This window comes from Echiichthys vipera (genome assembly GCF_963691815.1).
Source record: "Echiichthys vipera genome assembly, chromosome: 9".
Classification (NCBI taxonomy): Eukaryota; Metazoa; Chordata; class Actinopteri; order Perciformes; family Trachinidae; genus Echiichthys; species Echiichthys vipera.
In genome coordinates, this window is record NC_139834.1 from 26,847,743 (window position 1) to 26,871,492 (window position 23,750).

The 23,750-nt window shown below is 40.8% G+C and overlaps 1 protein-coding gene across 2 annotated transcripts in view; it reads left to right on the forward strand.

The window, feature by feature from the left end:
- The window catches only part of calcrl2 (calcitonin receptor-like 2), a 32,101-nt gene extending 8,829 nt beyond the window's left edge, over positions 1–23,272 (forward strand). The window contains exons 2-14 of one of the 2 annotated variants that reach the window (XM_083919664.1): positions 8,180–8,257; positions 8,627–8,684; positions 9,088–9,262; positions 10,748–10,855; positions 11,190–11,302; positions 13,907–13,998; positions 15,164–15,293; positions 15,514–15,667; positions 17,442–17,502; positions 17,824–17,890; positions 19,243–19,461; positions 20,539–20,580; positions 20,692–23,272. In XM_083919664.1, coding sequence (XP_083775790.1) covers positions 8,631–8,684; positions 9,088–9,262; positions 10,748–10,855; positions 11,190–11,302; positions 13,907–13,998; positions 15,164–15,293; positions 15,514–15,667; positions 17,442–17,502; positions 17,824–17,890; positions 19,243–19,461; positions 20,539–20,580; positions 20,692–20,964 — 1,488 coding nt within the window. In that variant the 5' untranslated portion in view covers positions 8,180–8,257; positions 8,627–8,630 and the 3' untranslated portion in view covers positions 20,965–23,272. The remainder of the gene's footprint in view (positions 1–8,179; positions 8,258–8,626; positions 8,685–9,087; positions 9,263–10,747; positions 10,856–11,189; positions 11,303–13,906; positions 13,999–15,163; positions 15,294–15,513; positions 15,668–17,441; positions 17,503–17,823; positions 17,891–19,242; positions 19,462–20,538; positions 20,581–20,691) is intronic. The other variant, XM_083919663.1, reaches the window with a different exon arrangement.
- Positions 23,273–23,750: the final 478 nt, after the last annotated feature.

Below are 23,750 nucleotides of genomic sequence, written 5' to 3' on the forward strand. Positions count from 1 at the left end.
TTTAGTTATCTTATGATTAAGTGCATAATGTAATTATAAAAGGTAATTTTTCTCTTTTGTTTTTGATAGCAGCAGATGAATTCCTGTCTGCTATTTGCTCTTAAGTTATTTTAGGCCACATTATTTGTTTTTTTTTTTCATTGAAGTTCCGTTTTCCCTTAAGCAAATGTTATATCCATGTCTGGATTTTCTCAAATTGAGTTCAGTACTTAAATACAATAAGCAATTGCATCCAAAAACAGCATTTAAAGGCACATTTATGTCCCTGCAGATGATATCAAATGACTGCTGCTCACACCGTACCTCAGGCAATAATGACTTCCCGGGTCAGGTCAAAATCCTCTTCTACGTCACAGCAGCATCTGCAGTCCATTTCACTGGGAGCAATGGCCAATAAAGCTAAATCTGGTGTAAGAAAACAGCAATGTTTGGATTTCCCATCATCCCATCTGATGACCCATGATCCCATGAGAGCAGTATGGCTCTCACGTTGAGGTTTGAGGATGTGGAGTGCTATTATTACTTGGAGTCCTTCATAGAGATTGAACTCCCATTCTTGTGGATGCTTTCCAAACATAGAGACATTTTGTATTAGATACAGAATAGTTTGATAAAAATCATACTTCGAAATAGGTTTTGTATCAGTACCTCAGAATTTAAAAACAGTCATTTATTCTGTGCAGACAATCACACTGGTATAAATTCACATGCGGAAGATACAGATATACTAGTTCCCCCACAACAGTTCTGCTTCAATTCTGCCTCTAAATGGAAAAATTGCCATTTATTGGATGTTTTCCAAAGGCATTCTGGGAAATGTAGCTTGTCACTAATTGATTTAGAGGAGGGTGCAGTGAGCGTACACAAATTACAGCATTTGTCAATAAACAACTTCAAGAAAGGATGAGATATTACATAATGACATTATTTAAACATTGGAAGAAGATGACAGGGTGGAACAATGAGATGCCTCAAAGCCAGGGAAGCTTTCTCTCAATTCTAGATATTGTTCGGTGGTAGACTACGTCCAGATGAACAATTCGTATTTCATCAGATAAAACATATGTACTGTATATTGCATAATGCATGTTATAGCCACAAATACACATATAATGTATATTTATGTTTTTACCTCTTAGCAAGAGCATGTTATAGAAATTAGAGAAAGGGGGAAGTTATTACCCCTGGAAATCCAGACACACCAGTAACAAATTTCACAAACAAATTTCAATGGGCATGAACGGTTGGAGCTCATCAACTACTGTATGTCGGAAAATCCCAACTCACCAATCTAACCGAACTGTCTGTTATGGGCGGGTGTAGCGGATGATGACAGTGCTGCGCCGTCAAAGTCGTCACCATTGCTCTGATTGGGCGTAGTCGGTCATAGTGCTATCCACTTGCATGCGGTGGTGTTTGGAAATGTATGCATTCCTGCCGCCCCTCGAGTTGGGAAGGTCTATTGCTCTTTGCCAGACCCTGCGCCTGGATAGATGTGGGTCTGAATTTACAGGCCAGGAAGTTATCAGAACGGAGCCAATCCTTTATTTTGAACCTCTGTCAACAAATCCTTGACAAACAAATGCACAAATTTTTAGCAAGTTTGACGACTTATCCCGCTAACATTTAATTGTCCTACGATTGTGAGGCATCGTATGAATATTTGGCTCGGGATAGTGTGTGTTTAGAGTGTGTAGAGTGTTTAATTTCCTCAGTTGAGGTCTGTTTCCTTTGGAATATAGTAAATGACAATGAGGCCTGAACTGGAGTCTTTATATTCTTTGTTATCAGTGTGTGGCTCCCTTCTTGATCCAATCAAAACCAAGATGCACTGATATACTGTGCAAAATAAATCAAGACTCCCTTTTCTTTCAATTAAATAGACCCTCCCTTGCCTTCGCCTTAAGCCCTTGTGAAGTAGCAATTTTGCAATCAATCCCAGGAAGCATTTGAGTCTGAATGTTTGTGCACATCGTTCATTTTTAATTCATTCAGAATGCTTTCAAAAGTAATTACAAACAGAAATTGCTTCTTAAGAAACATCCCTTACCTTGAGCACTCTGGTTGCCAAGAGACGCTGCTGCAGCTCTTTCAGCCCTTCCCATTCTCCAGCAGCAACTTTGACAGCAGACTGTGTATTGTATTGTATGTAGACCGGCATTGCAGAGTCCGACGTGAATTTTTGAAGGCTGATATTCATGTTAATATTTTTTAGAACTAAAGCTGCCAAAAGTGTGTGACATTCTTTTGTATTCCGATGTGTTATTGTGAGTTTGAGTTTCCACATGCTGTAGTGGCTCAGTGTTATTTCTACAGCTGTTTCCAGACTAGCATTCCACTTTGACGACGACTGCTCTCAGACCATCTAAGCATCACACTGGAGAAAGAAATCAGCACTCCTTTAAAGGACTGTGCTCAGTTATCAGGAAATGTATAAACAGAGACACCAGCAATAACCAGTGATTTACTTAGATTATTACCAGTGGGGCTATTTATACTTCGTGCTATTTATACTATGCAGTTATAATAAGAAAGTCAAAGGACCTTTCACAAGCTCCATGTAACTAAATATGGATGTGCAAGAGAGAAATACTAACTTTAACTATTTTCATTCCCAGATTTGGTGCATTTATAGTATTAAGAGTATTATGACAGCAAGATGTCGTGTGTGGGATCGACTCAAAATAAACTACAGCATCCAAGACCGTTTCAATGAAACAACATTCGGCTCAGTGTGTTTTTAAAAGTTTTTGGATAATCATGGAGCTCTATCTCTAACATGTAGCCTACTTGTTAGTATCAGTTCACTGCTTGTTTTTCATGGGATGTGTTGATAGTAAGAGAACTGTTGAATAACCCTGGACTTATCCCTTAAAGTAAACCTGGCTACATCAGCGGATATTTCACCTTTTAAATTTAGTATTCTATAGACTACAGTATTGCGTGTGTTTATGTGCAAAGGCCCACAACAGGATATCTCAGAGCCATTCATGTTAAGAAGGCAGACAACAAAGTCCTCCATCAGTCATGTACTTTTGAGCTCCTACACAAATTAAATGACACAGAAACATTGGCATACTGCACATAGTTTAAGCTAAGGTAAACTTAAACGTATTTTGACAAAGCCTAAAACACAACAATGACACTTACCTCTATACAATAGCAAAATGAGAGAGGAAAAAGCTGGGTACATCAGGTATAGAGACACAGAAGTTGATGTTGGGGTACAGAAACTGGGTCTCAAACGTTTCACATGTTGTCTTTGGAGGACTTACATGTCACGTTAGAACTATGAACACTGATTATAATTATAATACTAGATATTGCTACTGTATATATAACTCTATAGCACATATTAATACTGTATAATTGACTCTGTTACAACAGCATTAGTAAAACAGTAAAACAGTATTCCACAAATTTAGCACTCTCCATCTCTCTTGATGGAGAGTGTAAAAGTTTTCTCCAAATCGATGCTGCAGAATCTGACTTCACGCAGCTTCCTCCGGAGCCTAAAGGATTTATACAACTGTCATACATGCAGAAGTTTTTCCCAAGACCTGTGAACATTGTATTGAAAGTCATTGGCATGTGGGTGAATTTGGTGTTTGAGTCCTCATGAAAACAAGAGGGGCTGGGCAGAGTTAGGGACACAACGTGAGACAGAGTGACTGAGATAAATGTTGATAGGCAACAGTGTTGGAGAGAAAAAACAGAGGTTGGGAGGAAAGGTTGTCAAGAAACAGCAAAGAGAGGGTGCGTGCGTGCATGCGTGTGTGTGTGTGCGTGTGTGTGTGTGTGTATGAGAGAGAGAGAGTTTGAGCTGAGTTCAAACCTCTCTTTTCATTATATCCTCGTACGGGAGAGAATGTCCATGAAAACACAGACATGCACCTCAACAAGTAGATGCGTTAAGACACAAATCAAACACCCTTTGTGGCATTTAGTCAGTGTAAAGTGCTCTTTATTCGATTGATTTTTTAATGCCCTTATCTGAACTTAATTATAACTACTTGCTGGGATTGTTGCGTGTCTGCAACTTCCTCAGTTGCCAATATCAGTTTAGGCTTCCTGTTTTTATTTTTTACTTTGTATTCCATTTGTATCTTAAGGCGCCTTCACACCTGATCAGTTTCTAGTCCACTTGAAAATGAATGAATATATATATATATATATATATATATATATATATATATATATATATATATATTCCAGCGGGTCTAGTTCGCTTTCACACCTATTCATTTGATTTGGTCCAAATCAGTTGATGACGTGCTAAAATGAACCAACATGTATCTGCACTTCGGCTCAGTAAAGGTTTGGTATGAAAAAGGGGGGAAAGCACTTGGTGAGATGTGTGTGGAGTGGGCGCAATAATGTAGATCCAGAACACTGAGAATGTAAACAGTGACAGCAGACAACGCACCGACCACAAGAGATGTCACAAAGGAGAGACAACTGCAGGGGTTGATTTTGGCATTGGTCCTTGGTTATTACATCGTGTGTTGTTGTTGTTGTTGTTGTGGTGGTGACAGGGGAGGTATTTAATCATTACATAAATCACGTAGCTGCCTACAGGAGCTGGGTTGGTCCAAATATGCGCCAAAGCCCGAGACTACCTCTTCTATCAGGTCTCGGCCCACTTATGTGCTCCACTTCTGGTGCACACCCGAGTACGATCGCTGCATTCCCGGCAGCACAAACGAACCGTAGCAAATTGGGGAGCGCACTCAACTTCAATTCAACCGAACAAAACAAGGCTGGTGTGAAAGCGCTCTAAATCTCTAAATCTCTCAATCACCTCCATTACTGATTAGAGGTGATGACCCTGAACAGAATAAGGGACAATGGAAGTGACAAATGAAGCAACCTTTCAGTTTGTTTTGTTCCCAGAAAACAAAGACAGACCGGACTTCTTGGCTACAGTTCACAGATAGATTGTGCACTGTGTTCGATGGTGCCAATAGTATACAGTGAGCAGTGCCAAGGTATTATAGTGTTTGAGTGTGTGTGTCCTTGGAATTACAATGTCCTGATGGGGAACAATGCATTGCTTGAGGCAACTGTGTACAAAACAGATAGAAAGGCATTCATTGTTTAGTTCTTATTTAATGGAGTCGTAACTATAAATGATAGATTGTTTTTGTGTTTATGGTTGTCGTCACCAAGAAAAGATGCACGCCAAGGAAAAAGACAATCACAGTAACTGTGGGAAATGCAAAAATGAGCAACGAGTGGTCAGCACTAAAGATGTGAAAACATCATCTTACTTGGTCCCTTAATAAATGTCTTGAAACGCTTTAATAATTTAGCTTTCTGTGTTTCCGTTGGCAGATAAGGTTGTGCTCCTTGTGGGAGCTCTCAAAGAATCCATACTAATCCCCAGTATAAAGACTCAAACTGTGTTGCGCCTTATACACAAACATTAGATCTTAGCAGAGTCAACAAAACCCAAACTTTTTTTGAGCTGCTGGAGGAAGCCACAGCACCAAGTAGTGTCCGAGGAATGGTTTAACATTTTGGGAAATACGCTTAGTTGCTTTTTGGCAGAAGATACAATACCAACCTCATGTCTGACCTTTAAATATGAAGCTGCAGCCAGCAGCCGGTTAGCTTAGCTTTGCACACAAAGACTGGAAATGGAAGGAAACAGCTGTTCTGACTCAGTCCAAAGATAAAAGAAAACAAAACCCACTGAATAGCACCTCTGAAGCTCACAAATTGACACGTGCTATCTCGTTTGTTTATTATGTAGAAAAAAAGTGTAAAAACAATTGCAATTTTACATTGAGTTATATAGTTAGACTAAACAAACAAGATACAATATGTTAATTAGAATTATTCAGAGGTGTTGTATGCAGATTTGATTTTATTCGGATTGAAGCAGGCTAGCTGTTTAATTTCTTGGCTAGTTATATATACATAGGTAATTACTTGTAAATAAGACAGGTTTTAAATGGTTGAAAAAAATCTTCGGCAGAGCAAGCAGCCTTCAGGGCTGAAAAATAAAACCAACACAGAAGCTCCAGAAACTGCAGTTCCTTGAAAGGCCACTTGAGGCTGGCTCCAAAAACGAGTCTGTCCCCATGTCTATAGCTAATTTCCCCGTTCATGACAATTGTACAGGGGTTTAACCGGGAGTTAGGTGACAGCTGAAACGACCGGGCGACGCCGATTTTGAGTTTCATTTCGGGTGACATCACAGTTACTACCTCCATATTGCATACGGTCTGTGAGCTAGACTAGCAGTTGCAGCTTCAAGTTGTTTTGCTAAGCTAATGTTAGAAGCTACAGCCTCTGTCTCTCTCTGCCCTTTAGCCCAAACACTGATCTACTCGGGGTCATCCCTATGTTCCCCGGGTTGTATAAGCCTATGCCTCCGCTGATTTAATTCAGCATTTTGTTAGGGTTAGAGGTTACGGTTAGGGTCTGGGTTAGGGGGTAGTGTTAGGGTCTACATAGGCCTATTTCCCGGGGAATTCGGCACTGATTGTGGAAAAATTAACAGACCGTCATGCACTAAGTGGGGAACATAGATACGCTCCCGATCTTCTCTTCTTGGTAAGACAGTAAATAAGCAGATTTCCCAAAATGACAGACTGCTCTTTAATAACTGGCAAGAGTTTACATCAAAAATAGTCACTGACAAATAAAAACCTCAGCATAAGCCAGCTAGCACTGTCAGATTCACATTACGTCACCGCAGACAAAGGTTAGCTACATATAAATATTACATTCTTGAACACTGAAAAGTTATTTACTGCAAATGTTTTAATAATTACCTTTGTGTCTCTGGGTGAGTCAAAAGAGCTCACTTCTGTACAAGGTTTGCGCGGGATTCCCTTTGGGTATGAGTCATTACGCATAATCCCTGATGATGTATTCAATAATGCTGTAAATGTGAACTGAATGATAATTTATTAAAATGCTCAGTTTCAGTAAAATCTGGCCTGTGTCTTCTTTTTACCCTCTACATGCTTGTCATCACGTACATGCATCTCTTGCTCTATGTGAGCAAGTAGATAGAATGAAAAGTTCCCTAAACCCTTGCAGCCCTGACGCAGAAAATGTCCCACATTTCTTTCTCCATCTCTACTTTCCGTAGTCTCAACTGTCAAAACTTTGATACTCTAGCCTCGATGTTTGTTTTCTTTGTGCGAGCCACATGATAGGAACATCACAAACGCACCCATTTGCTCGCTGGGAATTCTCAGGACACTTTTCACATGGGCTCAATCGGACATTAAAGAGACTTTGTACTAGGGCAGGGGTAGACAACTCCGGTCCTGGAGAGCCACTGTCCTGCATGTTTTAGGTTTCTCTCTGCTCTAACACACCTGATTCTAATGATTTGCTCGTTATCAAGCAGCTGATGCTTGTCACAGTTTGATTATTGTTAGACTCAGGTGTGTTAGGGTAGGCAGAAACCTAAAACATGCAGGACAGTGGCTCTCCAGGACCGGAAATGCCTACCCCTGTACTAGGGAGATGGCAGGGTAGAGTCTTGATGTCAGACATTTGTGTTCTCACATAAATCTAATGAGTAATGATGAGGGGTTTTCAAAGTCGGAGACTGTCTGGATGCCTATGGGGTCGCGATTATCATATCTGACCCATAGACACTCAACAGTTAAGCCAAGCTAGCCTTATATTGTTCTTTGACATAACGTTAGACTACACCTAGGCCTCATACATAAAAAGGTCTGTGCTGAGGTATTCGTTTCTGACTCTGAGAAAGTATCCGGTTGTTAAGTCTGACGTAACACCCTTTCAAAATACGATTTCCGGATCCAAATGCTCCATTGAAACAAAACAGACAACGGTCGAACATGTGAACATCACCTCGATCACCTCTTTCATCAGTTAGACATCTTTTTCATCGATAAGAAAGAGGTAAAATGACAATTATGTTGTCTTTTTAAAAACTCTGATCTTTTCAGACAACGGGGAACACAGCACTGCAGTGTTGCAGAAATACGAGGCTCTGTACAGCTTGGACCCGGATATCATGTTTTGAAAGGGTGTTACGTCACGTCTTAACAGCTGGATGAAAACAGTACACCAAAACTACTGTATCTCTGAATTGTCTTTAATCAAATCACACACATTTAGGCTTATAATATTTGGATAACTAACTAAACTAAAAACTAATGTGATATTTTTTTTCACTTCCATTCAGCCTCCCCTGAAACAGTTCGGAGCCCCCCTGGGGAGGCCGGCCTCACACTTTGAAAACCTCTGGTCTAGATCATTTCAGGTTTGCAGTGCACGTGTGGAAGGGGCTCAGGTCATAGACTCTCACGCTGGATATATATTTAGTTGTTTTTGTTTTGTGTAATTATAATACATACGCTAAACTAACACAGGTAACACGGTAAACCTGCTTAGCATCGGCATGTTAGCATTGTTGTTATGAGCATGCTGACATTAGCATTTAGCTCAAAGCACAACTGTACTGAAGTGCAGTCTCACAGAACGAGCATGGCAGTAGATGTTTGTTTTTGTAATACTTTGTTTATTATAACACCTCCTGAACAAATATCAGCTTCTCAGATGTAGTAATATATACTTTCTGGTGTAAAAGTATCTAATAATTGTGTTGTCTTTGTTCTCGTTTTCTTATCAGAAACATGTGGAGGACCCTGATACTCTCACTGATAGTTGCACTGGCACTGGGCACAGAGGTGAGTGTGATAATGTGTGCGTGCCTGTCATAGCTTTTTTTAAATTTTATTATCCGTGCCTAATTACCTTTGGCACGATAAATCTGTAGTAGGCCTCGGCTTTCACATACAGTATTACTTCTTTCCATATACCTTCCCATCTTTACATTTTACTGATGCATTTGTATCTGAGATATTAAAGTGTTTGTACGTAGGTTAGATGTACACAATTTGCTCTGTTCTTCTTATACGTTATCGCAACTTGCAATGTTAATGTCACAATTCCCCCTGTGAACTCTTGCTTGTAGTTTCTAACATAATGCTGTTGTTATGTTCATTATAGTTGAGTCCGAGAAGGTCATGCCATGAGGAGACATTCATCTTTCCAACATCTCTGATACGCAGTATGTGAATTTTTACCCAGGTGTCCCAGTCTGAGGATGTGGGATCCGTGGCGGCTGCTGAGAAGACGGTGGAGGAGCAGCAGGAGAATTTCAGCGACATATCCAGCGTACTAGGAAAGTCCCAACACCAGATCCTGGCGGCTCAGTTTGAGTGCTACCTGAAGATAATCCATGATCCGCCGCGTACAGAAGAAGGTGATAGGAGTGCTCCTATTGTTCTTTTTATTCACAGTTCAGCTATAATTACTCTCATTTCTGCTGTCAACACATTTTATCTCTGGCTGATGGCATATGAATATTAATCACAACACAGATTGCATCGGAGTTGCAGTGCTGAAGCAGATTTAATTAGATCACTCCCTCTACAGATTTAATCACTTTTATTACAAGTAAAAATGTAATTATGGATTATCCTTTTAATCTAATCAATTTGTTTACACAGCCTTGCCATTATTCCCATGGGCTCCTATTTAGCACAACATTTTAGCATATGTTTCACGTCACTGTTTTTTAGCAGACTGATTTCTGCAGTTACAGGAAAGCAGCCAACCTTAGGTCTATCTCTTGGCATACGCTGCAGAACGTATGATGGAAGAACAACATGTGTGGACTCATGGTTCATTTGTTCACGTCAGCGGACTCCATTTAGCTCTCACTGCTGGCTGTAGGTGAGCTAAAGGAGGCAAGGAAAGCGTCACATCCTTTGGAGTTTCGCGGAAAATCCGCCCCCGAATCCTTTACATAGAAGTCAGTCCGCAGGCTGCCATTGGCAACAGAGAAAGTCGGTGAAGGTCTCAGTTTTGTACAGTGTTAGAGCAGCTGAAAAAAGGGCTCTGTGGTCTTATGAGCGGTCATCACTCCTTTTAACATAATGAAAAGCATGGCGAGTTGAGCAGACACAACATGTCCCTGCAGCTCTCTTCATCCGTCACTGTCTCATAATAATACCATAATTGTGTGACATTTCTCCTCTGCTCAGCATCATGTTGAATGAGTGAAATTTCTAACAAACATGCAGATTTAGATACGTTACTAGTTGTCCTACCTATTAACAGTTTTGTGTGTGTGCCCACATTAAGAGAGAGAGAGAGAGAGAGAGAGAGAGAGAGAGAGAGAGAGAGAGAGAGAGAGAGAGAGAGAGAGAGAGAGAGAGAGAGAGAGAGAGAGAGAGGGAGGAAGGGAGTCAGAAAGAAAGGAAACTTGCCCTTTGTCTCTTTCCCGTTGCCTGTTACTCCTGCTCAGTACCACACTGCCTTTGAAATATTATTTTGTGCTCCATTTCCCAGCATGCCTCAGCACAACCTGGTGCTGTCAGGTTTCCTCCTATTGTGTACCAGCCTTGTGTGGGACAGCTACAGTTAGACACAGTGTAACACACCATATGCAGAATAGCTAATTTACTGTACGTGATTCATCGTGTCAAGGAGCTAATTAAAAATTGATGTTCTCTACCTTTATGATTCCCTGTTGACAACAGCTGTTGTTCTAGTGTTTACTGTGGCATAATCTTGTAGATTATATATTTGTATCTAAAGGCTGCACTTGTAGCAGGCAGCATTCCATTAACGTCTCCTTATAAAAGCTAATGCATACACCCACACACACACACACACACACACCTCTAACGTCTTGTGTCTGCAAGCTCTGAGTTCAATGTCATGTCTGTACTGCCCCCTGTAGGTAATTATTGTAACCGTACGTGGGACGGCTGGCTGTGCTGGGGGGACACAGCTCCAGGGACCGTCATGCAGACGTGTCCTGAATACTTTTTGGACTTTGATCCTGCTGGTGAGAAACACACACACACACACACACACACACACACACACACACACACACACACACACACACACACATACACACACACAGTATATGCATGCATTACTGTTTATTTTGTGTCTTTTTTGTTCTTTTGTTCTATTTACTTTACGAGGCATTGTTTATTTGTGATATGGGGGATTGTCACTGTATAAGCCTACTGTCTTGACCACTCATCACTTTTTTGCTGATTGTATAGCTGCATGAAGAATAGTCTGTAATGTGCATTTGGCACATGGAGTCCCATAAACCCAACAATAAACTATGTTTCTGTTTCTGTAAATTATAATGTTGTCTTCAACAGAGAAAGCCACCAAAGTGTGTAAGCCTGGTGGCCAGTGGTTCCACCACCCAGAGAGCAACAGAGTCTGGACTAACTACACCCAGTGTCAGGCCTACACTAAAGACAAACTCAAGGTAAAACAAATGCAGTGAAGCCGCTGTTTATGAGAGCATATCAAAGGTTTAACGATGTTTGGAACGGTTAAAACACATTTAGTGTGGCTCCTTTCAACAAATTAGCGCAAAAAACCAAGGTTTGTAGCCCTCTTTCAAGTGGACTGCTGCACAGTAAACACGTGAATAATTCAGGTATGTATGCTTCTTTATTTAAACAGGGACAATGCAGCACTGTATACAGTATTATATCATCATGATAAAAAAATTTACAGTTTTTAACAGTTAAATTAAATTCATTCTCTTTTATAAATCCGTTTTTTGGGGGGGGGGTGTACTTTCTGGTACGTATGGCAACATTGTGCAGCAACGGAAACTGCTTATTCATATTATTTTTTAAATGCATTGGCTCCAATGACTATAGTTCCATTGTTTTACAGTGCTGCTATTTGGCAACATGCCTACTTTATTGAATAAAAAGACCATTATTTACTTGAAACAAGATGTTTATCTTATAAGAACAGATCATAACATTACAGATATGCTTTCAGTATTTTTCAAATGCTACAAATCGTCACATTGCGGTGAGGTCTGTCCTGTCTTTGGGTTTTTGTCCTGTGATTTTCATGTTTTATTTTGAAGAGTAACTCTCCTCTTGTTTCAGGTCACTTGCCCTTCCTCTTGTGTCATCAGTCTGACGTCATTCCCTGATCCTTGATTGTTTCCACCTATCTTCCCCCTCCCTTCATGTGTATATAGTCTGTGTCTTCCCCTGTCTCGTTGCCAAAATATTTCGTCCCAGCCCATACCACAGCCTTGTTCATGTCTAGAGATCCAAGTATCCTCGTCCAGGTTTTTGTGTTTCCCGTTTTCCTATTAAGATTTTGATGACTTTGATTTTTTTGAATGCCCTTTTGTTTACCCTGTTTTTCCTCCTGGTCGGCGTCGACTTTGTTTTTTTTGTGTTTTATTGGCTGAGTGCTCACCGTTTTGGATTTTGTGAATAAACACCAGCTTGACCTGCGTACCTCCGCATCTGAGTCCTCATTCCTGCCCAGGTCTGACACAAATATATTAAAAAACTGGTAGAAATCTTTGCAGATTGAAGAGCTCTCCTTTAGGTGACTCAAAGTCATCGACAGCATGTGAAAGAGACCTGAAGAGAGAATTGAAATGTCCTGTGACCTCACCAAATACATTGGTTTTGGTTAAAACAATGCCCCGGCTTCTATGGAAAGTCCAATTGGTTTTCAGTTGTATTTTTAGATATCAGAGAAGTGCAAAGAAAAGGCAACAGGGCAATAAAGCAGCATGTCAGATTAGACATCAACGGTGTACAAAATGAATAAGGTAGTCAAAAGTGTATAATCAGCCCCCCTAACAAACACATTTGCAAATGTATGAGGTTTGTTGTGTGAGTATCCAGTGTTTTGTCAGATGGGAGAAATTGGACATTTTGTAGATGTTAGTATTTCCATTGTATGGTCCATTGGTTCATTCCATTGTTACATTGTTATTGTCAATGATGGTCTTGCGATTTGGGAATCCTGCACTCCCCCCGAGAGCCGTTGTCCCATGTTGTGTTTTCTGAGCTGAGTGGAGGGAGGTGGGAAGGAAGAGCAGCATTGTAAAGATTAAGCAAACATTTGAGTGCATGATCACATTTTCAAAATTCAACATGCCCATTGTGTCTAGAGAGTATAGCACAGTGTTAGCACATATTCACGTGTATTTTGTAAGACTTTGCTTAATGTACCTGGTCTAATAATTCAATTAAATTAAATTAATTTTATTTATAGTGCCAAGTCATAACAAAAGTTAACTCAGGACACTTTACAGACTGGGTATAGACCACACACTATGACTTATTTATGATTTAAATAGACCCAACAATTAATATAATAACTACTTTTACAACATGGGTAGATTTGATCTAAACCTGAACTGTGAAAGGACGAAATGTAAAGTTGCACCTTTTTTTTGGCATGATGTGGAAGTGTAATCCGAACCGACTACAGGAAGCAACACCAGAAGGGTTTATGACAGATGTTGACATGTGATAGTCAGAAGTTATTCGCGCTTGGACAGCTGAGCATAACAACATGAAATGAGGGCAAACTGCGGTCTGGACTCACTGACTTGTGTGTTCGGAACGGACCACTGGTGACTGTAATCTACAGCTGACGAGCTTAGCTACAGTTTCAGCTCAGCAAGTGGAATCAGGTTTCTTTCAAATCTCTATGGGATCAAAGGTTAGCATGTGATTTTAGTTCACACGCTGGATACGCCTACAGCTGGGGGGGTGTCAGCGTCCGTGTGTGAAATAAATACCATCCTCACTACATTGGACTCATCAAAGTGCAATAGTGAAAATACTATTTTTTTGTGTGGCATTGCTTGTTTTCTTTCTTGTTATATCCGATCTATTTTTGGATTTAACAGGAAAACTCGTAAAAAATGGTTAAGACCTTGACGCAGACAGGGAGATTCCTGCTCAACTCTCCTCTCCTCTCCTCTGTTGCTGCTTTACTGTGCTGCCTTCTCACTTGAACTCAAAATCGAACCATTCCCAATAAGTGGTGAATTTATCATCACGAATAAACCCCTTTTTCCCTGTCCCTGCAGTTTGCCATCAGTCTCTACTACCTAGCCTTGGTGGGTCACGGCCTGTCGATTGTCTCCCTGATCATCTGTCTGATAATCTTCTCCTGCCTGAAGTGAGTCATGACTGTTCCAATGTCTGATCTGACTCAGCACCTCCGCAGTCTTTGTACACGTTTGTTTACTTTCCTATTTCGGTGACACCTTGTGCGTGATGGCTTACTTGAAACCCGTGTAACTTGCTTGTGTGTAGACCAATATAAGGAAACAATATTGATGTTACTCACAATCACAACTGGTACAGTATGGACAGTGTTATCCTGCACTGAGTATCGGTTTTAATGTCACATAATACACGTTTCAGAGGCTTTTCAGTCCTGTGAAAGATCTAATGAATGTAACTGGGAGTAGGTTACAGTTCAACGGCTGTCGAACTACTTTACTTTGCTTTACATTATCATAGGAGGAAGTTTGACTTTAAACATAAGTGTGCGCGAACAACATTAAAACAAATGAGTTTATCTGTTAAAGGTGTAAAACTGTGGGATTCCCAGGAGGATGAATTAAAAAGTTGTCTGAATATTTTTCAATTTAAAAGATTGTATTTAACTAAACACATTGAATCATATAAACTCGAGGACTAGCTGGATGCACGTGTTGTATAAACTGTTCTATAGGTTTAGTATTTCATTTGGTGATAACTGGGCGAGGGTCGGGGAAATCAGGGGAGGTCCTCACACAAAAGGGGGGCAGACAGATATAAGAATTGCATTCTTCTTATCTGCTCCTTTCCGTTCATGTAGATTTTGTGAATTGAATTTTATCATTGTGTGTGCAATGTGATGAACAGGCATTTTCATGAAAGGAACAAATAAATACAAATAGAAATACAAGTACATTATTTGGATGAAGCTTTACGTTCTGATTCTTGCATATTAACTTCATTTTGCACTAAAGTTCTCAATAAAATGAGAAGAATACTCACTACTATGCAAGTATTTAATTCACGCCGGAGTATACAAAAATAGGATACCATGTGGTTATTTCATATAGACTATAAATTTATTGAATTAGCAAAAAATTCTATATTATGATAAGTATTGTTATAATATCAAGATATGAAATTACCTACAGAATATCAAGGTATAAGACTTTGGCCATGTCACCCAGCCCTAAATGTTAACTGTGGAGAAAAAGCTATTGTCAGATATTGGATAACAGCTAATAAAGTTTCAGTCCCAAATCTTTCCTAATACACCTCTCTCTGTCTGCCTCTTTCAGGAGTCTGAGCTGCCAGAGAATCTCCCTCCACAAGAACATGTTCCTCTCTTTCATCCTGAACTCCATTGTTACTATAATGTGGCTCACACTCACTGGGGCCAATAACGAAGCCATAAGCGCCAGCAACCCTGTGAGCCAGTTGATTTATATTTCGTCTTTATCCCATTACACTAATGCATTTCAGTCCACTTACCTAATTTCCCCATGTCCCATACTAACCTAATGGTGGTGGGCTCATTATAGTCCATGTCTTAGCGTATTGTTCAAACTGACAGTGGTTTTCTGTTTGCAATTATTTACTCTACGGATTCAACAATCAAAGTGAAGTCTTCCCGTTTCCTTTCCGTCAGGTGGGCTGTAAGGTCCTGGCTGTGCTGACTCAGTATACGTCTACTTCCACCTACTTCTGGATGCTGTGTGAAGGCATCTACCTCCACACGCTCATCATAGTGGCCGTCTTTGTCGGGAAACAGCAGCTCTTCTGGTACTACGTCCTGGGATGGGGTGAGTGGGGAGGATCTGCTATTTCACTGCCATTTCAAGGGAAGAGCCACTGCATTATCCTCAACAAGCACTGTTTTCAAGGTTAACAGTACCTATAAGTCTTCCAAATTCAAGTTGCAAAACATTAATTTACTCTGAATGTAGGAGATGTGTGACTATATTTTACTCTTGAATTCTTTCATTGAAAACATCGAATTTCAGCCACATTTCCATACATAAATGGAACCTTGATGCCTGGAGGTACCTGTGCTCAGATAAGTGGGCTTACATTCGGCTCTCATCCAGGCATCCAGCTCTTATGTATTAATAATGGACGCTTTTATGTCTCTAAGGCCCACATCTTTTTATATCTGTGCTGTATAGTGTGCCTGTACTGAGCGTGGCACATGTCCTACGTGACACCTTCCCTTTAAACTCACTGCTGTAAAATTTTCTGAGTTTTCTTCTTCGTTCGTACCCTTACCTATGGTCATGAAAGCTGGGTCATGACCGAAAGGTCGCGGGTACAAGCGGCCGAAATGGGTTTTCTCAGGAGGGGGGCTGGAGTCTCCCTTAGAGGAGGGGGAGAAGTTCAGCCATCCGTGAGGAACTCGGAGTAGTGTCGCTGCTCCTTTGCGTTGAAAGGAGCCAGTTGAGGTGGTTCGGGCACCTAGTAAGGATGCCCCCTGGGCGCCTCCCTAGGGAGGTGTTCCAGGCACCTCCAGCTGGGAAGAGGCCTCGGGGAAGACCCAGGACTAGGTGGAGAGATTATATCTCCACACTGGCCTGGGAACGCCTCAGGATCCCCCAGTTAGAGCTGGTTAATGTGGCCCGGGAAAGGGAAGTTTGGGGTCCCCTGCTAAAGCTGCTGCCCCCGCGACCCGACCCCGGTTGAAGATGAGATGAGATGAAAATGATTATAGCCACTTGGGTTGAGTAGGCTTCTTAAAGGTCCTGTATTGTGATCATTTTCAGGTTAATACTTTTTTGTTTTGTCTGTTGAATCTTGTTGAAGCCAACACATCAGCACATCGAGCCGGTGCGATCTAGCATCTACCTGTGAAATTCTTTTGCTCAGCATTCCCAGGTCTTCCCCATCTGCTCTCTCAGCATCTCTGCGCCATCATTGTAGCCGGTAAATGACTGTAACAGCACTGTAGCAGCACTTTCTACCTATTTATAGTATACGGTAGTTGTGACATCACGACTGTACGGAAGTCCATGACGGCGGAGTTTCTGAATACGTGTGCATTTCTTTGTGGATTGATTGATTAATTTTGATATTTTTACAATATTTATATAGCACCTAGACCTGCTTTATAATAAAAAAAGATATGGTACCCTAACTTTTTACAATATGGACCCTTTAAAGATACGTCAGCATTCTGGGAAATATACTTATTCAGTCTCTCGCGTTAGATGAGAAGATCTATACCACTTTCATGACTGTACGCCCGATATAAAGCCACAACCAGCAGCCATTTAAATAAGCTTAGCACTGAAAACATTATAACTCCTTTGTTTAATCCACACAAAAACCAAAGTGTAAAATCAACAATATGAAGCCACTGTAAAACTTTGTATGGACTGAATAAATGACATATATGCGTGATAATTATTGAGGTTCGGAGGTGTCTTTGGTTGAATTTGTTACCTTCAGACAAAGCCAGGCTAGCTGTTTGTCTCCTGTCTATTCTATCAACATATTCAGGTGCTGTATTACATTTCACCTTGTGTTTTCATACTGCCTCTGTCAACGTTCAGCCTGTCTGTGTGTCTCTCTCTCTGTCCAAAGGTTTTCCCATCATTCCTGCCATCACGTATGCTGTGGCTCGTGGGCTCTTCTTTGATGACAAGTAAGATCTGTTTACTGTCCTTCTACTGTAACAACTGTGAAGCTCAAGTCGCTCCAAGCCAGGAATGTTACAGTATGCAGTCTACGGGCCGGGATTTCTCCCTCTCTCTCCCTTCTGTAACCCTCTGCTACTCTGTTTGATCAGGCTGAGAGGATTTGTAAGATATTGATTTGCCTCAGAAAGCAATATCTGCGTGAGCCCTTTGTTTGCTGAGTCCAGCACTAATGATGGGTGATTCAGGCTTCGACTAAGCCTTCGGGATTATTTATAGCGCTTGTATGTAAAAGTTCACTGGAACGTTTTTTGTCCTGCGTGTTTCAGGTGTTGGATCAGCTCACACACACAACTGCTCTACATCATTCATGGGCCCATTCAAGCTGCACTACTTGTGAGTAATAAGTATAATTTTACACGTACATTTATACCTTTCCTTCACTTCGTATAAGATAACTATGAACAGATGTTATCTTGATCACTCGAGATTAACCTTAAAAACAACTTTTTAGATACGTATTGACAACAAAGGGCAGAATGGTGTTATATTTATACCTGGAACTCATAATGCAAACACTGTGGTAGAGTCAATTCAGGAATACAACTGGCAGTTATCAGCCAGTTTCTAATTTACTGCCTTTGTTGGCAGGGCCGTTCGGTCAGTCAGACATTTCTCCACAGCGCTGTCAGTGCTAGAGAAAAGTCTGGTTCCACAAGTTAAATTCTTTAAACCAATCACAAGTGTCTCGGGCGGATCTAATCCCTGGACACAGCGAAGGTGTGCTTGCATAGTAGATAGCGGAAGGGGAGGAGAATGCCTGCTGAAACTGCCAATAGCAGGCTTCATCCTAACAGTCTACATCTGGTGAGTCACACTAGTTACTTTGTAATGCTTACATCCTGTGTGAGGATGCTTTCTCCATTTAAGGGCGCACTCACACTGTCCGCCCGTACCGTGTCCCGGGCTTTAGGGTACTTGTCCCCCCCTCCCTCTCCCCACGCTGGCCAGCCCGTTTGTACTCACACTACCTGGGCAAATGCTTCTTGCCTGTCCATACGTCATCACGCCGTAACACGTCACACGCATTGATTGACGTCATCGCGATGCGTCGATTTGTTTACAGCGTTTTTGTGCGTCTTGTCCGACTGTTTTTAAATATTTTCATCTGACCAAATCTGCAGTAAACACTCCACCTCCGCATCACACCAACGTGAACCTTTCGCCGCCATTGTTTTAAATGTCCGTGCATGGTCCGTCCTTCTTTTTTTTCTATGTCCCAACAGGCGCACATAAAATGACGTCAGAGCCCCCGTAAGCCTTGTGCTTGTGCTCGTGCTCGTGCTTGTACACGTGCAAACATGCTTTACAAAAGCCCACCTCTCTCAAACGGGCCGTGGACGGCCAGCTGGCCACAGCTAGGTGCGGAGCGGTTGCACTCACACTGGTCAAACGAACTAGGCTTTACCCGTAAAACCTGTTTTGGCCCGGTACGGAAGGACAGTGTGAGTGCGCCCTAAATGACCTTCAGAGAGACAGGATAGAGCGTTATAGGAGAATAACTTCCATGAGCTTGTTATTTAAAGGGGTCGTTATAGTGCCACCTTCAGGACTTTGCCATTCTTTAGATAACTTGCAAATGTGTCCCTTCCCTCCAAGTTTAGTCATTTACTGTATATCAGGATTATCATAACAGATTTGTATCTCTGTCTCTCCCTTCTCTTCCACTTTCATTTCTATCTACCTAGGTGAACTTTTTCTTTCTCCTGAACATCGTCCGGGTTCTGATCACCAAGTTGAAAGAGACCCACTGCGCAGAGTCCACGGCCTACATGAAGGCGGTGAGAGCCACCCTCATCCTTATTCCTCTGCTGGGAGTCCAGTACATCCTTTTACCCTGGATGCCAGAAGGACGCATCAGCCGGGCCATCTATGATTTCTTTGTAAATATCTTCTGCCACTTCCAGGTATATTCCACAATAAACACATGCACGTTAGAGTTTGGAAAAAAAGGCTACTCATCACAGAGACTCATTCAAATCATGGATGTATTTACTTAACCAATTTTATACTAATAATCTGCATAAATACATCTAAATTCACAAGATTTCCTGTTCCGAACACATGTGGTGTTTGGCATTGAAGTGTAATTCCGGCACGAAATCATCCCGCTGTTTTTTTGCACACATCAAGAAAGTTTTTTTTCCGGGTATGAACTTTTAACGGCTAAATCCAGTAGAGTCACTAACAGCAGGACGTGGCTAACACTGATTAGCTCAGGGCAGTACGGTTAAGGCATTGAAACTGCTTTTTTAAGCACTAATACTGCTCAGAATAACACCAAACCTCTACAGTAGCATGAGAAGAGTCCCTAAACATAAAACAAAGCATCATTGGGCTCTTTCCTTTTGGTTTGACTTTAGTAATCCACTTGAATGGACTTTACTACGGGAGGAGCTGGTACCGGGGCCAGTGGGTCTTTCAAAACACTCTTAATAAACTTGGGTTCGCTAACTACGTCGTTGTTTTACGTGTAGGGATACTTATCATGCTACTGCAGAGGTTTGGTAATGAGTTGGTCGAGCAACATTAGTGGTTTAAAAAGCCATTTTAATGCCATCACTGTAATGTCTCGAGCTAATCAGTGTTAGCCACGTCCGGCTGTTAGCCACTCTAGTAGCTCAAAACTGTCTAGATGGCTTTTTTGATTTATGTAAGTGCCTTTTAGGCTTTCTATGGTATGTAATGCCATTCAACTCCAACTATTTTTATTAAGCAACTAAAGAGCACCAATTACCACGACACTAAGCCTGGTAAAGCCAATTTCTGCTGTTCAATTTAAAAAAGTGCTATTTGGCCTCTTGCTTTTGGAAATTGGACATCCAGACTAGAGAACTAGAGAAAAAGAAAAACCTAATTTGGTCCATGTTTTTTTTTAAAAAAAAAGAATAAAACCTGTTCAATTTACATTCATTATTTATAGAATAATCTCACTGACACCTGTTGCTGTATGAATATTTAATCACTGTCCTATTGCTCTGCAGGGACTCCTGGTGGCAATTATTTTCTGTTTCTGCAACGCTGAGGTACATTTAAACGTATTTAATGTTTCAAAGATTTTCAAAATCATGTAAACTGTTGTTTTGTAACCATAAACTGTTTAAAATGAGAATAAACTAAACTTTGTTGACGTCCAGGCCCAGACAGCACTGCGGAGGAAGTGGTCTCAGTGGAAGTCTGCATGGGGAAAGACCGGCTGGGGACAAACAACCACCAACAACCACTTTAACTCCCACAACAACTCCTCCATCACCGAAACCAGCCGCGCCACCATCGGCTTGGAGCACCCTGCTGCTTTTGAACAAAACGGAAGCAGCCACATCCTGTCACAGCCCAAAGCCAACGGGCAGCAGAAGACATGCAGCAACGGGGTGTTGGACATACTCAAGTTGGAAACCACCAATATCTGACTGGAGAAAGGTGATAGTTGTGGTGCTAAACACACACCCACACCCACACAAACACACACTTACTTATGCAGAAACAGAAGAGGTTGCAGGCGGATTTTCAAAATAAAGGTGATGGGGCAATGTATGTACTGTAGACTATGTACAAAATACAGAATATGTGAAAAGCACTTAAAAAGGCATGTGATGTTCACACACACATACACATATTTATAGTGTATGAACTTATGACAAAACAAGTCATTTAATTGGGGTTGTCGTCCTGTAATCCTAGTATAGTCATGTTTTTTTGCACACATTGCATGTGTTCTGTTGCTGGAATAAAGCCCACCTATGAATTTATTTTCTTTCTAGTTTTTAAACTGTATTTCCTGTTAAAATGGAGAGAGTTGCAAAACCCAAACCTGTCATTTTGATATTGCAAATTCGGAGCTAGCTGTTTGAGCTATCTGTTGCCTTATGATGCCTCTTTACCCATGCACCACTGTGACCAATGAATGTCAAAGCCCACCGATGTGATCTAAATGTTTTTTTTTACATGCTTTTATCTAGAAAAGATAATAATTATCAATGTCCCATGAAAAAGCCAGCGTCCCCGTTAAACCTGTCTTACAGAAAATAAAAACCACACCACACTGAGGGAGTTGTTTATAGGATGAAACAACAAAAGCTACAAAATCACGGTTCAGATTTCTTTCTCCTGACGTCAAGTAGCAGAAACAGGATTTACTTTCAGTCAGAGGAAGTGCCATTTTTACATGTTCCTGTAAGTCAGTGTGCCATATCAACATTAAGACTACCATAGTCCACTGTTCATTTTCCCCCACCTGTGTGTAGAAAGCAAGGAGTAGCCAGTCACAAGCAGAGTAAGGCAGGTCTTCGTAGAATGCAGATGAGGATAAAGGCAATCAAACTACCATAAATAACCGGCTGCTCACATGCCAATGGATGTGAAAGAAACTCTCTTGCACACGTATTGCATCGCATGCCAATGGTTGCAGACTCCTGGCCTAAAGTTTTGAACATAGGCCTACATTTCGTAGAACATGTTGGACTAACCTGCCCTGGATGGACAAATGCAGTAAAGGCTTTTTGTCATCTGTTTTAATATACCTCATGTATAATACTATATAAAAATATAAAGCCTAATTTCTGCTGAAACAGGATGTAACAGAAACACTGAGCTTAAATCCAAACTGAGGTAACGACACACTGGTTTGGTAATATGTTGGCTACAACACTCCTAAGCTTTGCAGCGCTGCAATGATTCAGTCTTACTGAAGCTCACTTACTCTCTGCACTCACTCCATTAAAAACAGAGTTTTAAGGGATTTTGGACAAAACGTAGGATACATTAAATAGACATACAGACACAATGGTGTTTGAAATAATGTGCTTTTTACAACTAGTCCCTCCAATTTCGTTATAAATGGTGTGAGCTAACGTTAATTATTTAATATCCCTCAATCTTTACTCTTTATTATGATGTGGATTGCAACAAGGTGGGAAATCTTAATGTGATACGAAGATTTAATACATTAAATTTAGCATTTAAAATGTGTCTTTGACAGATATAGCTTTTTGCAGGCAGACAAACATGATGGTGCCAAATGATTGTTGTATAGAATAAATGTTTTGCCATCTTTTAATAACTGCAATTCAGTCCGCTTAGGGAGGGGACAAGTTCAAAGATTTGTTATGTTGTTATTATAATTATTATTATTATAGTGTTCCTATTGCTTTGTAATGTTCTGTGTTATTATTGTTGTGGCTGATAAAGTTTGTTTGTTTCCGTGTCTATGGATTGTATTGTTACAATATGCTTTTTTTTGCAAATACAATTCACTGCCACTTCACAGATTCATTTTATACTTTTTCCATTGCATGTGTACCATGCTGTATGTACACTGGCACGCTACTACCAGCGCCCTCTCGGTTTCCACTGGAATACTGAGCAAGTCTTATGTTTGAAAGTGAGCTTGTGGCAAATGCATTTTGGTATTCTTCCAGGATGCATCCACACGCGACACGCTGGGAATACAAACGTTCCAGTGTGGATACAACAGGCTACACAGACGCACGGGGAATAAAACACAATTGTGGTCCGAAAACAGCTGAGTATGGGAAGGCTCTGCTGCGGTGTTGTGGTTCACAACTCATTCTGCACAGGGCCCTGAACCCTTGTGCCAATGCCGCCCAGTAGAGTTCAGCTGTCATGGGCATATTTGTAAAAAATAAAATTGAACAACATTCCAATAAAACACCAAAAGAAATGTTCAATTCAAGTATATTATTGTACATATGTTTTTAACACTGCCATTTATGCGTGGAAATAAAAATGTTTGAACATAACCTTGTGGTATTTCTGAGTAAAATGATCTGTCACAGTCCGATTTTCCAAGGTTTATTGCAATTTATTGCACTTATTAGATATTTCCACTGCTGCTTTAGATACTTATATGCCACAATTAGAGAAAAAAGCTGTCATTTTTATGACTTGCAAGTTACTCTGCAGATAGGTTTGCATCCAAATTATAAGAATTTATCAAATGTGATGCCACTGGGGACAGGTCCCGCAGAGAGGACACATGAGGACATGAGGAATCTGTCTTCCCAAAGTATTACTGGCTATAGTGGCAATCTTTTTGGGAATCCCGTGTTCAACTAGACACTTGATTCACTTGAACAGCATGTAAGTACAATGGTTGGTAGCCTAGTCTGACGTCATCTGATACTCTGTAGTGCCTTGTAGTTAATGGTAGTTACATATTTGGTTAATGTTGTTTATA